Genomic DNA, 17033 nt, shown 5'->3' with positions numbered 1-17033 from the left:
CAAAACCTAGTGCCTTGATACTGCAAAAGAATAACCAGGAAATATTGTGGTTTTTAATAAACCATGTTCCCGTGGAATCTTACTCTTACACAACCTAAACTGATAGATAAGTTGGTTATTGGCTCAGGCATATGTGGTACATAACAAGGTTTAATACTAATGCATTCCTAAAAGTTTGAATTACATATTTGCATGCCTTTGAAGTAAAAGATAACCATTGACAAGAAACATTTTTTTTCTTATTACCCAGGTGTTACGCTGATCGTTGATGTTAATCAGTGTTTGGAGGGAAAAAAATCAAGCGATATTTTGTCTATATTGAAGTCTTCTGCTTGCAATGCAAATGACGTAATCTCTGAATGTGCTGACAGGTACTATGAAGCCCTTGAGAAGGCAAAAGAGCTCAAAACTGAAAGAGGTGAGTTTTTATGTTACTTAGCACAAACTAAATATTTTAAATATGGTTTCTGTGGTATTATAGTTTCTTAATTTTAAGATAACTGTTGCTTTCAAGTGAACATTTCTGAATTTTTTCTATCTATGGCAAAGGAAATTTTTTTAGATTTTTGTTTGTTTCTTTCTTCCTTTCTTGGAAGAAAAAATTGGTGATGGGTTCAGTGGCAATGCATGGGTAGCATCATAGAATTGAGATAATATGGTATTTGAGGAGGCTTTGCCTTACGTATGTCATGCTTGTTGATCCAGTGATATAAGCAAATTTTTACAGTAATATTTCTCTCAGTTAATCCTTTGTGAGACAAATGATATATGATTACACAGTATTAAATAGGAGAAAAGAGTGATTTTTGAATATGTGGAATAAAGTACAGTGAACTGGTCTGCCAGAGATCAGCTGGCAAATAGTTGTGCCCACTCAGTCCAATGGCAGATCCTGAAATGTCAGCTCTGGACAGTATCTTTGAAATCATGCAGCTTAATACTCAAGTCTTCAGATTTGGAAACTGCCATTGAGATTTCCAACAGGGGGAGAAAGTGACAGCCCCACAGACAATTAATTTCAACCCATCATTCCTTTGGTAGATTTTTATTAAGCATCTACTATGTCTTAGTATCAAGGATCAAGGTATCTCTCAACTTCTAGACCGGTGTTTATTTGCATTGCATTGTAGGTCATCTATACAATACTATATTCATCTTAAAGAAACTACTATGATAGTATATGGCCTTAGAGGTGGAGCTTCCAAAAAACTTTAGTTCAACTGGAAGTTTGTCTTGTAGTACCCTATGTGCTTACTTTTAAGTCTAACATATTTGCAACTTGGAGATTATACCATCCAACTCAGCAAATCTTCCGTTAATGAAATGACCACTCTTTCACTTGGCATCTGGTCACCCTTGAGCCCTTCTCTGTTCCATTCCGATCTCTTCATCAGGAATTAATGTAATCTCCCTGCCTTACCCTTCTTTGAGAAAGAATTGCACAACCGTGTTAATGCAAGGGTTGAATTCCTAGATGAGCCATCACAATTGCAAATCCATCCTGGCCCAAACTTAATTTATCTTCTGTCTCCTAAATTTGCCTACTCTTCTTCCCATGTGTCATGTTTTGGTAACTGGAGTGAAAATATCCCCAGGGATCCAATTCAGAAACCTAGGAGGTTCTTTAGATTCAGTCTTCCAGAAGAAAAGAGAAAGCAGCTGGGATTTTGTTAGGGATTGTGTTGAACCTGTAGATCAATTTGAGGAGTATTGCCATTTTAATAATATTATCTTCTGATTCATATACATGGGGTGTCTTTCCTTTTAATTAGGTCTTTTTAAAATTCTTTCAGCACTGCTTTATAGTTTTCAGTGTAAACAGTTTGTATTTCTTCCTAAGTATTTTATCATTTTTATGCTATTGTAAGTATTTTTTCTTAATTACATTTGGGGATTGTTTATTACTAGTGTATGGTGTATAATAATTGATTTTTTATTGAAATAAAATTCACCCTTTTTAGGTATGCCGTTCAGAGGTTGTTAGTATATTGTCATAGTTGTGCACCCGATACCTCTAGTTATTTCCAGAGCATCTCCATCACACCAAAACAAAACCCCGTTCCTGTTAGCCATCATTCCCCCCACCTACCCGTCAGCCCCAGGCAACCACTAATCCACTTTCCGTCTGTATGGTTTTGCCTCTTCTGTTACTTTTCATTTAAAGGAAATCATGCAATATGCAGCCTTTTGTGTCTGTGTTCTTTTACTTAGCATGTTTTCAGAGTTCATCCATGTAGCCTTTTGTCATTCCTTTTTCTTCATTCCTTTTTGTGGCTGACTATTGTATTGTGTGGCTATGCTACATTTTGTTTATTTGCTCATCAATTGATGGAATTTGTATTCTCCTTCCTCCCCTACTTTTGGCTACTGGGTATGATACCACTGTAAATATGTCCAAGTTTTTGGATGTACATATCCTTTTCTATAATTAATTTTTGTGTATTTTGTATCCTATAACCTTGCTGATCTCATTCTAATAGTTTTTAGTAAATTCCTTGTGCTGCCATCTGTTTTTTTTCTTTCCTTTCTTTTTTTTTTTTAAAAGGATCTCGCTCTGTCACCCGGACTGGTGTACAGTGGCACAATCATAGATCACTGTAACCTTGAACTCCTGGGCTCAAGCCATCCTACTGCCTCAGGCTCCCAAGTAGCTGGGACTACAGGCATGTGCCACCATGCCCAGCTAATTTTTCTTTTTTTTTTTTTTTTAAGAGACAGAGTCTTGCTATGTTGCCCAGGCTGGTCTCCAACTCCTGGTCTCAAGCAGTACTCCCACCTCAGCCTCCCAAAGCACTGGGATTACAGGCATGAGCCACTGTACTTGGCCTGCCACCTGTTTTTCTAAGTAAAGTTTCGCTGAAATCCAGCCACACTCGTTAATTTATATATGATCTCTGGCTGCTTTTATTCTACAGCAGTAGAGTTGAGTAGTTATTTCAGAGACCTGTAGCCCACAAAGCTGAAAATATTTACTCTCTGGCCCTTTAAAGAAGAAGTTTGCTCACCCCTGTTCTAGAAAGAAGAGAAGCTTTCTGGGCAATTGATGACTTTCACCCCCAGATAGAGCTATGAACATTGTTTTGGGGAGTACACAGGATGATTTATTCTCTTCTCTCTCACCTCTGGTTCTAGGATGTCTGTTCTTTCCCTAACTGAAGTATCCCCTGCTAGGTGAATTACTCGGCCTTTTAGCTCCGTTTAGCCCTATATGTAGGTATAATTTTGTCTGGAAGGCATCTGGAAAGTATGCCTCCTTTTAGAATGTTCACTATCTCTTTTTTTCTTTTTTGAGACAGAGTCTCACTGTGTTGCCTGGGCTAGAGTGCCGTGGCGTCAGCCTAGCTCACAGCAACCTCAAACTCTTGGGCTCAAGCGATCCTCCTGCCTCAGCCTACCGAGTAGCAGGGACCACAGGCATGCGCCACCATGCCTGGCTAATTTTTTCTATATATTTTTAGTTGTCCAATTAATTTCTTTCCAGTTTTAGTAGAGACTGGGTCTCGCTCTTGCTCAGGGTGGTTTCGAACTCCTGAGCTCAAACGATCCGCCCGCCTCGGCCTCCCAGAGAGCTAGGATTACAGGCGTGAGCCACCGCGCCTGGCCTAGAATGTTCACTATCTCTTAACTGGAATCTTCCTCTTTTGTGTTTTCCTTAAAGGTCTGTGATTGGTCTTTTTCCTAAAAGTAACAAACCAACTACATTTCTTAGAAAAAATATTTGGATTCTGTGCTGGAAAGCAGCTCTTCTCAGCCTCTGATCTCACTATAAATTCAAGCTAGATATGACAGTGATAGGAATTCTCCTTTCCTATTACCCAGTCACATTGCCACCCAAGTAGAGCCTCCTGATGCCAGTGTGCTTGGCTTTTAACCAGCCTTTTTACTTCTCAGGTCAAATGATGGGAGGAACATTTTCACCAGTTTTGCTTGCCTTCATTTCTTCCCATTGAGAGAGTTGTCTTAAGAAGTGATTATTCTTCTGAAAGCGTTTATGAATCTGACAGCTATTGGTGATTGAAAATATAATAATTACTTGTGAACATCCTAACTTGATGTTCAATTTACATTGCATATTCTAGTATACCAGTGTTTCTAAACAGATGAACACTTTGTCTGCCCATTTGAAAAGAGATAAGTCTCTCCGTCTGGGCATTCACAAATAGAACATTTAAAGCCAAAAGGAATCAATACGTATTAAAGGGCCTTAATGTCACCTCTGTTTAGTTATTTGAATTCATTTCAATATTCTATGCAGAGATTTACTTGACCTTTGATTTACCTATAAAGGCAGTAAGTCTAATACTCACTTGGTAGCAGCCGACTTGGCTTAGTCTACATTAGAACTTTAAAACTTCTTTGTTTTTAGCTGTCTGGTCTGGCACAGGCATCATGACCGTTCAACAAAATAAAAAGATTTCTAAATATAAAGTATGGCTCATGGATTCGTGAGAAGGAGATGTACTTCTTGGCCAATTTAATCCATGCCAGACATAGGTTTTTCTAACACTCCCCCGACACACACACACATAAATCCTGTCAATATTTATTTTTCCTATTTTGTGTGGTTGCATAGAGTAAGATGAGTCAGAGGGACCAGGAATTTTTTTTTCCCTAGTTTAGTTGACCTTTGTGTTGTATATATGACATTTTGTACTTTGGATAAAGTCGTCTCCAGAGGTGAGTCACTTCTGCTTTGGTTTAATGCGGATCATTGATCCTTCTTAAATATGAGCCACAGTCCTTGTCGGTTGCTCCTTATTGGAGAAATTGCTGGAAGATTTTGTAAGCAAATGGGATTTTGCTCATTGGTCTCCTTTGTCTACGTGGATGTACACCACATGTAGACAATACATGTAGGCAACACTACATGTAGACAAAGGAGACCATGTGTTCAATGGTAGATGTCTACAGATATTGCTTTTTGCTTTTCCTTCTCTTTGGCTGTTTTTTTTTTACTCTTACTATCCTCATGAAAGATTTGAGATTCAGAGCTAGCATTAGACATTTGTCTTTCTTCCTTTTCTTTGGCTTAGCAGAGATCTGCCATTGAATTCATTGAATTTGTTCCATGTTAGCAGATCATTTCTAATGCCTTTAACTTAGGTCATCTGAATGTTTGGTAAAAAACATTTATTAAATTATTTTACATATTGAAGAAACTACACTACTGTTTAAGGATTCACTGCTTCTCTGTAGAATTTAAAAAACTTTTTTCTTTAGTGTCTAGTGAAGGTTCATGGCTCAAACTCACCCTGCAGGAGAAATATGACTACTATTATAACGTTGATTCAAAAGAGAGTTCCTGGGTCCTGCCTGAATCGTACTCCCATAAGGAATCATGGCTCACGGAAAAAGAAATTGAGGTAGGAGGCTGGTGTTGGATGGAAAGTAGTATTGTATAAAGATATGTGGGATTGGTTTTCTGTTTTTGAATCATTGAAATGATGAACTAATTGATTTATTTGAAGGCTGGCTATGGAATACAGTCTTCATGAACTACAGTTAAATGTGGCTGCATTGTTTCTAACTCTTAGAATTTTTCCCATATTGGCATAACAAACCAAATAGAGCAGGGAGAAGAAACCTTTTGCAGTTTATCTGGGATGGTAATTATCCTAAAAATCAAGCTTCAGGATTTCCTTGACACAGCTAAGCTCAATTAGTGACAAGTCCTCGGTTGTCAATATTCAAAATGTATTATTTTCCCCCCCTCTCAGCCTACAACTTAACCTTTGAAACCAAAATATCATTTGTTCCTACAAAATGCTAGAGAGGGCATCTCTGCCACAGCTGATCCCAGCCATCTCCAGGATGGCTTCAGGAGCAAAGGACAGAGTTGGGCAAAGAACAGGATGAGTAAACAAATGTTTGCTTCTTCTAAGATGATCTTCTCAGCATAGTTTCATTGCTTAACATAATTTCTGGAATTCTAGATGAACCTATCTCCAAATGTAAGTGCCAGAAACACAACTGAGTATATTTTATACTTGGCTTTTGATTAACTGACATAAAAATTAGCCATATGTCCATATGTTGTACTAACCAAGAGTTAAACATGCTGTAGTAAATCAGAATTTTTATTTAACCAGTAAAGATCCCTTTTAACTTATCCTTGACACATGTTTGAAAGCTTTTTTCTACCACATTTTGCTTATCAAAACCAATTTATCGGCCGGATGCAGTGCCTCACGCCTGTAATCCTAGCACTCTGGAGGCCAAGGCGGGAGGATTGCTTGAGCTCAGGAGTTCAAGACCAGCCTGAGCAAGAGCGAGACCCTGTCTCTACAAAAAATAGAAAAATTAGCTTGGCATGGCAGCACGAGCCTGTAATCCCAGCATTTTGGGAGTCTGAGGTGGGAGGATCACTTGAGCCCAGGAGTTTGAAGTTGTAGTGAGCTATGATGATACCACTGCACTCTATCTGGGGCAACAGAGTCTTAAAAGCAAAACAAAAAAATTGATCCCTCCTCCCATTCCTTTTTAACCAAACTATATAAACAGTACCTATCTGAGCTGCTTGTTAGGAGCAAAGAAACAATGTGTTAGTTAACATACACAGAATAGTTATTGGCTGTTGGAATACTTAATATGTTAAATATAGGAAGAAGAAACACATTTAGAAGAGTCTACATTAGAATCTGGTGCTCAAATGCTTTTTCTCGTTATATACAAGACTGGCTTAAGTCTTAGGGCACCTACTAATTTCCTCCCATGTGCCTTGTCCATTTTAGTCCTAATTCCTTCCCAAATATTCCGTTTTTATATGTATAGGATCCAAGGGCTATGTATTTTTTTTTTAAAAAAAAAACCCAAAAAGATAACTTAAGCAAAAAGCTATAAGAAAACATAGGCCAAAGAGCTCTTTTCAGTTTCAGTTCTAGGTCACTTAATTTCATTCATTTTTTAGTTCTCCCTCCCTGCATAGAGAAATGAGAGGAGCGTTTTGCCAATATATGGACCTCTCTGATCATGGCTGTATGAGATCTGAGTATTTATGTTCTTACACGGAAATAAGGAACTAGATGCTTGGTATAGAGTTCCCGAAACAAAAGAAGACTTAGCCATAAGCAGGTAGTGAGCCCAGCATGGCCTTCTGTGTGAGGTCGTTCCTTGCTTTGTCTGAGGTTGGTGGAAAGCCGTGAAGAAATGGCAGAGTAAAGTCAGAGGAATGTGAAACTTCTGAAATAAGTTATGGTCAAAAGCAGATAAGGTCTTCTGAAATCAAAAACATAGCCCGGTACCCCCTGCTTGTATAGAGTTTCACTTTCTAATGCACTTTCACATCATCTTGAGCCCTAAATCATTCTCTAAGTGAAAGTAGAGCGAATATTCTCATCTAACATTGTTATAGATGGGGAAACTGAGGCACAAAGTGGGTGAAGCAACTGTACTAGTTCTGCAGTTTGTACAGATTTCGTCAATGAATGGAGGCTTATTCCCAGTGCTCCAATTTCTAGTTTTGTATCTTTTCCTCTTTTCACATTGTTTTTGACACAGCAACCAGTATCTCTGAGTGGTAATATCGTTTGCCCATTGCTGTGGAATTAATAACACAAGTTAGAGGCTTGAGAAATAGATTTATTCTAACACAGATACACCGTTCCTTTAAAAAGTGAGTAATGCTTTCCAAGGGGGAAATACTCTTGAAGGAATGCTCACCAAGATTGCTTTGGACTTAAAAAGTTGGACCCAAGAGATAAGAAAATTGCTGGTGGATCCAGGCATTTTAATGTTTAAAGAGAAAATACTGACGTTAATTGAGTTCTGTTTTGGAAAAAAATAGAACACACAAGTACAGATCTTATAGAATCACTAAAAGTCAACAACATCAAAGATATCACGTTGTCACAGTATTGTGGACAGAATCACCAATACAGCATTTTCTAAAACTTAGAGGAAAAATGTGGCCTGAGTTTGACAATGCTACCAAAAATTATTGACTACAGGAAGATAGTGAAGAACGTTGTTCATTAACTAATTTCAGACATTCAAAGTTCTTATAATTTTTAAGGAAATGACATCATAGCAATGAATTGTTAGTGCTAATTTTTTAAAAGCTGAAATTTTGGACCTACTAAAAAATCATACGCCATGATTGAAAAGATGTATCAAACTTTAAAGAAGCAGCATCGAAGAGTTAAAATTTGGAATAAAAAATTGCTCATGTGGCATCCAAAGATGCTCCAGGTATAACTTTTTGTTATATTGAGCATCAATCTGTTAAGATAATTAAACAATGGAGGATCTAACACTGTAAAGAAACAAAAAATTGTATTTCTTCTGAACAACCTGAAGTTACTGATTTTATTCAATGAACGCACACGTGAGCCTTCTCTTAAATATGGTTATGCATCTTTTATATGATTTCACTTTTACTGTTTAAACAACTGTTGATCCCGGTTGCACTGGATAAGAGTCATCAGCTGAAGTGAATCCAGTCTTTGCTAGCATCTCTCAATGACCAAAAACAGAAACCCAGTTCATAACCCATGTAAAACCTTCTTATAACGTCCTTCTCCTTTTGTTCTCATCCCTCTAGATTTCCTGTCTGCCCTTGATAGCACTTGTCTTTCCTCTCCCACCGCCTTTCCTTCTGCCCCAAGCGTTTTGTTTTGCCCCAGAGCATCATTGTGAGTTCTTCCCCAGCTCGTTGTGGGGTCTTCCTGCTCTGGTCTGAGGAATAAGCGGGGGAAGGGAAGCCTGAGGACCTCAGAGGCACTGCTGTCTTTTCCTCAGCAGCCCCAGGGAGTGAGGAGATGATGCATGTTTTTACGGTAACCATCCTTATCCCTTTACGTTCTGTGGAGCTCAAGCCTCATGCCTGGTCCTTACCAGCATCATCCATACATCTTCGCCTCCAAATTCTGAGACCGTTCAGCCATGTCCACGTACCAGCTCAGCACCGAGCTCAGAGGATTCCAAAATCATGTCACTAGAAAGAAGCTAAGCCAATTCATCCCTTGGCTCTGGTTAAAATCTGTTTTTAAGCCAAGCCAAAAAGAGATATCCGTGTCATTTTCTAAAAGATAAACTATCCAGAAGCTATTTTATGTGCTCGTTTCACCTGATGTGTGACGTGTAACCTTAAGAAATATCTCTTGCCAGGATGTTATTGAGGAAGTCACGCTAGGTTACATTCATGAGAAGATGTGGTCTGCTTCAGAGGATTTGCTGCTTCGCTTTCGAGGCACAAGCTCAGGAAACGTCCTTATGGAAGAGTTTGAAGCTAGGAAATCATTTTTGTATGGACAAGAAGAGAATGTGGTCAAAATACAGGTATGTGAATCACCTACCACAGCTTACAGGAAACTGTCATATCCCCTGAAAACGTTTTGTTTGATGATAGGACACTCAACTACCAGCATCCTAATAAATCTGACTGCAGAGTTTTACTCAATCAGTGCCCTGTACTCTGTTTCACTAAGGCTTTAAGGTGGGCAGTGTCTTGATGAGGAATGACTTTTACTGAGGTCTTCAGGAGAATATTCAGGAGCAGCACTGTGTGCTTGTACCGATCCACCTGTGGCCAACCTAGTTGGAGCCAAAGGGACACCTCAGGATCGAAGGCTCGTTTCTCTAAGAAGCTGGATCTCCATGTGTTGCTTCTTACCTGACTCAGAGGCTTTGTGATTTGGTTTTCAGTGGTTAGTGGGTGTTCAGTGGCATATGAGTTTCTGTGCTCTTCTAGCCTGAAAGAACAGAAGAACTAATGAAATAAAACAGACTTAGCATCCAAGAGTATCTTCTTCCTTCCCATAATCTATCTTTCTTCATTTAGGCCTGCAGGAGAAATCCTTATTCCCAAAGTTTTTATTTTAAGTTATTCTTAAGCCTGTATGACTTGTCTGAACTTTCTGGTTGGCAGAGGAAGAACTTGCCAGATTTAGATGTTGCGTCTTTCTATCCCCCTAGCACCCTCTACCAACCACCACCCTGGCTTCTAGAAGCCTGCATGTTTGTCTTTTTGTGACATGTCCAAAGTGATACTTTTATTGACTGGCAGAGTTTGATGGAGTTTTACTTCAGCTAATAACTATAACATTTCCTAAATGGGAAGATTTTCTGTTGAACAGCTTCTCTTTTGTGGTCACTAATGAACTCATCTGCTTTCCTCACCTATCTGTAATGTCAAGGGAAGAAAATGAGTTTTACAGATATTTTTCTTCTTGTGTCTTGCATGTGATAGGTGCTCAAATGTTTGAATTTGCTCATTAAGATATTAGCAAGGCCGAAATGATAGATTTTTTAAAAGAAATTTCTACTACAAACCTGACACTCAAAGGATTTTTCCGGGTGAGCCGATGAGTTTTCCAGTTTATTCCTTTAAACAAATAGTAAGCAAAACACAGGAAGTGAGCAAAAGCCTAAAAATAGAATCATCTGCACTGACATTACAGCTCTAATTTTGCACCAAATTCAAAGCGTCAGCCAATGGGATACAGTTTGGACCAAGCCCCGCACTCTCCAGTCTCGGCACAGTGCAGTGTTGCATTTGGAAGACATGTTGAAGAGCCCACCAGTGTAGAGTCCTTCCAATACTAGAATCGGGGGCTGAGGTATGAGAGGGTTGGAAGGATGGGAATAATCATTTGGAGCCTTTTCTTTCACATCAGCAAAGGCAGCGGGATTGAAGAAGAAGCCATCAAACTGTGAAATTATCCCATCATGCTTTTTTTCCCCCACTCTTCTGACAGTTTTCTAACAAGGAGGGCATGAGATCTACAGGTAAGTCTACTTCACAGATGCGGGCCAGAAGTGAACAGAAATCTGCTGACCCATAAAACCAAAAGACCATGAACGAAGGATATCATGCCAGTCTCACTTCTCAACAAAGTGGCTAGTTTATCCTGAATTAGGGGAATGTTCTGATGTCTGAGATGTTCCCCTACGTAGAACAGCTCAAGATTCCTAACTGGCTGAGTTGGTCCCAGACATAGTAGTCTTAACAAATTTGTAGAGAAATAAAGAGACAAAGCTCCTAGGCCAAGGCCAGCCATACATAACCCAGCTACACCACCCTCCTCACCCTCAGTCACCTGCCTAGGGTCTGAATAATGATACAGAGAATGTGTGTAATCAACATCCAACCCTCTGTGTCAGTGCTTATGTAATGAATCAGAAGGTGCCCAGGTCAACATGGAAGGAAGTCAGGGAGAATCTACATAGTCAAATTATTTTTGAGCAGTTAGAAGGCACTGATAAAATTGCCTGAGTGAATCAGAAAAAATCTCATAAACAAAAAAAAAATTGTGTATCAAAAACAGAAAAAGGAATGTAACTTGTAAAATATAAATGGAGTAAAAATCTAGGCATGCTCTTCCGGAAGACAGAGGAAAACTTTATACTGAAACTGCTTTATGCTTGCAAGGAATTTAATAAGATGTAAACCTATAGAAACAAGAGAATAAAACGAAAAGGCAGCTGACAACTAAGGAGAGGAAGAGCAATAATGACATCACAGATCATAAATGAATTTATGACTACAGAATGTAAAACAGACTCTGGAAATAATTAAAAGAGACATGGAGAGCTTGAGAAAGACCACAAGAGCTGAGAGAAAGAAGAGATGATTAAAAACACACTTTCTCATCTGAAAGTTATAACGCCCATTTCAGTGTAGGGTTGCGAGGATTGAATGGGATAATTTCATAACAGCCTTTTCCCAGTATGTAGCTCTTACATGCTCAATAAGAGTTAAAAATCTCAGGGTAAATACTGGTGGTGAGCTTTTAATCCTTGGTACATTAAAAGAGTAATACAGAACAGACAAGTGGGGGTCATTTCACCAATGCAAAAATCATTCACTATTAGATAATCTGTTACTATGACAGGTTACTTATTCAGAATGTTTATGAATCTGAGTCAATAGAGACTAATGGTGTTTCTGGAGTTTAGATAATTCCAGAAGAGCAGAAAGAGAACTTGTGTTAATTCCAAAAATCTTGTTTTGCCTTTCAGTATGGACCAAGGAATGTGTAATAAACATTCACACAATTGCACTTCTGTGCTTTGAAACAGTGTTACCCACCAAAATATATGATCCATTAAGATCCATCACAACAAGTATGTTACTGGTCCCATTGCCGTGGAATCCCAGTGACCTGCAATTAGAGTTCACTTCCCCTAGTCTCTGTTGTGCTGTTGGGCCACTTTTTGTGAACAAATGTTGATGACATCACAGAGCAATTTCTCTCATCCTCTCAGAAATGCTACACCGTGACAAATGGCTTGGTAGCATTTTCTAAAGGGATGATCAGCTAAAAATCCTCTTTGGTTATTTATTCCTTAAAGTGTGGGCCTCATACTCAACCTAGAAGTCATTTCCTAGAAGCTTGTTAGAAGTACAAAAATCTGAATACCTCCCCTAGACCAACTGAATCTTAATCTGCCTTCTGACAAGATCCTCAGATGATTTTATATTCATGTTAAAGTTTGAGAAGCACTGTTAAGATTACTCCAGTTTTAAACTTCTGAATAATTGTCCTCCTGAGTAATTATTTATCACCATAAGAGCTTAAAGGAAGAAAACTTTCTCATTTCAATAGCTAGTGCAAAAGCATTCGATAAAATTCTATCTAGACCAATTCCTGATTTTTTTTTTAACGGTTGCATTGAAGCTTTAGTTTTTTTGAGGAGATTGGCATCTTTATAATAAAGAACTTTACAGTTCTGACATTAATATCTCTTCATTTATTAATCTTTCCCTAAGTATAGTATTATAATTTTATTCCTTTGTATTGGTATTTTTAAGGGAAATTATATTTATTGGTTGTGTATATATATATATCTTGTTTCAGAAAAGAAAAAAATGCTTAACTTAGAAATGAGGAAATAGTGTTTACTCTGTTCTAGGTACTATATGCTAAGCACTTACAGGTAAGAAGCCCACATCACACACGCTCTTGGCCTATAACTATGTATGTTTGCTTATTAAATTAGAAGTACTCTCTCAATTGTAGACAGCCTGTGCCTTCTGGCTCTTCTAGAAGTTTTACCTCTAGAAAGTCTCTCTGTCACAGCTTATATTAGTCTACTAGGGCTATCATAACAAAATGCTACAGGCTGAAACAACAAAAATTTACTTCTCACCGTTCTGGAGGCTCGAAGTCCAAGATCAAGGTTTTGGTAGGTATGGTTCTCCTTGGCTTGTAAATAGCCACTTTCTCGCTGTGTCTTCATGTGACCTTTTCTCTGTACACATGTACCCTGATGTGTCTTCCTCTTTTGTTTATGATTAACTTTATTAATTTATTTGTATATATTTATGGGGTACAAGTGCAATTTTGCTATGTTAATATATTGCATTGAGGTGCTGTCAGGACCTTCAGTGCAGCCATCACTGGAGCAATGAACATGGTACCCACCAAGCAACCTCCCCTCATCCATTCCGCCTACCCTCTGAGTCCCCACTGTTCATCATTCCATGCTCTGCTTCCACGTGTACACATTATTTTGTTTCCACCTATAAGTGAGAACGTGTGGTATTTATCTTTCTGTGTCTGAGTTGTTCACTTAAGATAATGGGTCCACACATGTTGCTGCAAAAGACATGATTTAATTCTTTTTTATGGCTGAGTAGCATTTCATTGTGAATATATACCACATATTCTTTATTCAGTCCTCCGTTGATGGACACCAAGGTTAATTCTATATTTTTGCTATTGTGAATAGAGCTGTGAAAAAAAAACAGTGCAGGTATCTTTTTAATATAATGATTTCTTTTCCTTTGGGTAGATAACCCTGTAGTGAGATTGCTGGATTGTATGCAATCAATCCAGAAGATCTAGTTTTGTTAGTTCTTTGAGAAATCTCCATCCTGTTTTCCATAGAGGTTGTACTAATTTACATTCCCACCAACAGTGTATAAGCATTTCCTTTTCTCTGCATCCTCATCAATATCTGTTATTTTTTATCTTTTTAATAAAAGCCATCCTGATTGGTGTAAGATGATATTTCATTGTGGTTTTAATTTGCATTTCTCTGATTAGTGATGTTGAACATTTTTTCATATGCTTTTTGGCCATTTGTCTTTTGAAAAATGTCTTCATGTTCTTAGCCCACTTTTTAATGGGATTATTTGGGATTTTTGTTGCTGTGTTGTTTGAGTTCCTTTTATATTCTGGATATTAGTCCACTATCAGATGAATAGTTTATAAATATTTTCTCCCATTCCACAGATTTTTCACTCTGTTGATTATTTCTTTTGTTGTGCAGAGGTCTTTTAGTTTAAAAATCCCATTTGTCTATTTTTGTTTTTCTATGCTTTCGAGGTCTTAGTCATGAATTCTTTTTTTTTTTTTTTTGAGACAGAGTCTCACTCTGTTGCCCTGGCTCGAGTGAGTGCCGTGGCGTCAGCCTAGCTCACAGCAACCTCACACTCCTGGGCTCAAGCAATCCTACTGCCTCAGCCTCCCGAGTAGCTGGGACTACAGACATGTGGCACCATGCCTGGCTAATTTTTTCTATATAGATTTTTAGTTGTCCAAATAATTTCTTTCTATTTTTAGTAGAGACGGGGTCTCGCTCTTGCTCAGGCTAGTCTCGAACTCCTGACCTTGAGCGATCCGCCCGCCTCGGCCTCCCAGAGTGCTAGGATTACAGGCGTGAGCCACCGCGGCCGGCCTAGTCATGAATTCTTTACCTAGACCAATGTCCAGAAGAGTTTTCCCTAGGTTTTCTTCTAGTACTTTTATAGTTTCAGGTCTTAAACTCAAGTCTTTGATCCATCTTGTGTTGATTTTTATATATAGGAAGAGATAGGGATCCAGTTTCATTCTTCTGTATACGGCAGTCGAATTTTCCTGGCACCATTTATTGAAAAGGGTATCCTTTCCCCAGTGTATGGTCTTGTCCACTATGTCAAAGATCAGTTGGCTGTAAGTATGTGCTTTATTTCTGAGTTCTCTATTCTGTTCCAAGGATCTACGTGTCTACTTTTATGCCAGTATCATGCTGTTTTGGTTAATATAGCCTTGTATTAATAGTATAATTTGAAGTCAGGTAATGTGATGCCTCCAGCTTTGTTATTTTTGCCTAGGATTGCTTTGGCTTTTCAGGCTCTTTTTTGGTTCCATATGAACTTCAGAATTGTTTTTTTGTAATTCTGTGAAAAATGACATTGGTATTTTGATAGGGATTGCATTGAACCTGTAGATGGCTTTGGGTGGTATGGTCATTTTAAAGCATTTAAACCTTTAAATGCTTTAAAAAGCATTCCTTCTAAGTACTGGAGTAAGACAAGGGTACCCACTTTCCCCACTCTTATTCAGCATAGTACTGGAAGTCCTTGCCGGAGCAGTCAGGCAAGAGAAAAAAATAAAAGGCATCCAAATTGGAAAGGAACAGGTCAGATTATCCCTGTATGCTGATGATATGATCTTATACCTAGAGAATCCTGAAGACGCCTCCAAAAAACTCTTATATTTGATAAATGAATTCAGTAAAGTTTCAGGATACAAAATTAATATACAGAAATGAATAGTGTTTCTATGCACCAATATTGTTCTAGCTGAGAACCAAATCAAGAAGGCAATTCCATTTGTAATAGCTATGAAAACATATAAAATATCTGATCATATACTTAACCAAGAAGGTGAAAGATCTCTATGAAGAAACCTTTATAAATATAAAGAAATCTTATTTATTCCTGTGTATTTAAGTTTTTTTTGCTATTGTGAGTAACATCTTTGTTATTTTTTGCATATAGAACATTTATCAATTTTATATTCATTTTATATAATTGGATGAACTCTCAGTTCTAATACTTTTTCAGTTAATCCTCTTGAGTTTAACTGCTTTTTACAGTTCTGATTTTTAAAAAAAAATCTTAGATTTTGTCAAAGAATAAATTCATAGGGCCTTACTATAGGAAACTATAAAACTCTGGGGATTTAAAAATTACTCGAGCCTGGCTGCTACTTCTGGGGAAATGAAGTATTTGTACTTGTCTCTATTTTTCCATCTAAATACAACTAAAACCCCCTAATATTACATGTAAACAAACACAGCACTCTGAAAGGAAGAGAGAAGAAAGGCAGACTGACTAGGTAATCTTGGAACCCAAGGAATGACATGGTGGTGAGTTCTTGGGTTTTCATTTTGTGTCATATATTACAGACTTGAAGCTGAAGACATTGGCAACCCAGAAATGCCAATGCATGCAGGCGAAGAAATCTCCAACAAAAGCCTGCTCTCTGTAGCCAAAGGGCTAAAAAGGGAACAGTCTAGCAAGACAGAATAACATTGAGACAGTAACTGCTCTACTCTAGTCAAACACCACAGAAAAACTATGACCTCCCATGGCAGCAAAGGCTGAGTGGGGAGCCTAGACATCCACTCTTTTGAACTGTCACAAGGCACCCAGATACCTGTAGAATATGGACCCTTGTACCCAATGAGCAATAGTGTGGTAACCCTTCCTGTCCCTGCTAAGGTGGTGTTAAAGGAGCCATGGTGGAGAGGCAGGATTTTTACACCACCCAGTGCTAATGAGGTGTCTCCCCTCACCTGGTCAATGGAGGTGTCAGGGTGGTATCAAAAGAGGGTAGCTGGAGTTCTCACCCCCACCCAGCAGTAATGAGGAGGTCCTCCTCACTGTAGTGTCAATAGAGGCCGAGGGGAGAACCTAGACTCCTACTCTCACCTGCCAGTAATGAGACAGCACCCCCACTTCCCTGGCAAAAACTGTCAAGGAAAGTCACCTAAAACAGTAGGATCAAATAATATCCAGCATCCCACAATACCCAAATTGTCCAGGTTTCAATCACATGGATTATTTGGATATTGCAATCACAACAATCACTTATGTGAAGAACCAAAAAAATCACAACTTCAATTTAAAAAAACAATCACGAGATTCCAACACAGAGATGACAAAGATGTTAGAATTCTCCATGAAGGATTTTTAAAGCAGCCAGCATAAAAATGTTACAATAAGGAATTACTAACACATATGAAACAAAGGGAAAAAATAGAAAGTCTCATAAAAGAAATAGAAAATATAAAAATAAAAAACCAAGCTAATTTTAGAACTG

At 38.3% G+C, this 17033-nt stretch overlaps 1 protein-coding gene across 1 annotated transcript in view; it reads left to right on the top strand.

The window, feature by feature from the left end:
• The window catches only part of IQGAP2 (IQ motif containing GTPase activating protein 2), a 290113-nt gene that overhangs the window by 215192 nt on the left and 57888 nt on the right, over positions 1-17033 (top strand). The window contains exons 15-17 of the mRNA XM_012664485.1: positions 251-418; positions 5221-5363; positions 9106-9276. Coding sequence (XP_012519939.1) covers positions 251-418; positions 5221-5363; positions 9106-9276 — 482 coding nt within the window. The remainder of the gene's footprint in view (positions 1-250; positions 419-5220; positions 5364-9105; positions 9277-17033) is intronic.

This window comes from Propithecus coquereli, unplaced genomic scaffold, assembly GCF_000956105.1.
Source record: "Propithecus coquereli isolate 6110/MARCELLA unplaced genomic scaffold, Pcoq_1.0 Scaffold9, whole genome shotgun sequence".
Taxonomy (NCBI): domain Eukaryota; kingdom Metazoa; phylum Chordata; class Mammalia; order Primates; family Indriidae; genus Propithecus; species Propithecus coquereli.
Note: the sequence above shows the minus strand (reverse complement) of the source record. Positions and strands in the feature narration are given on the sequence as shown.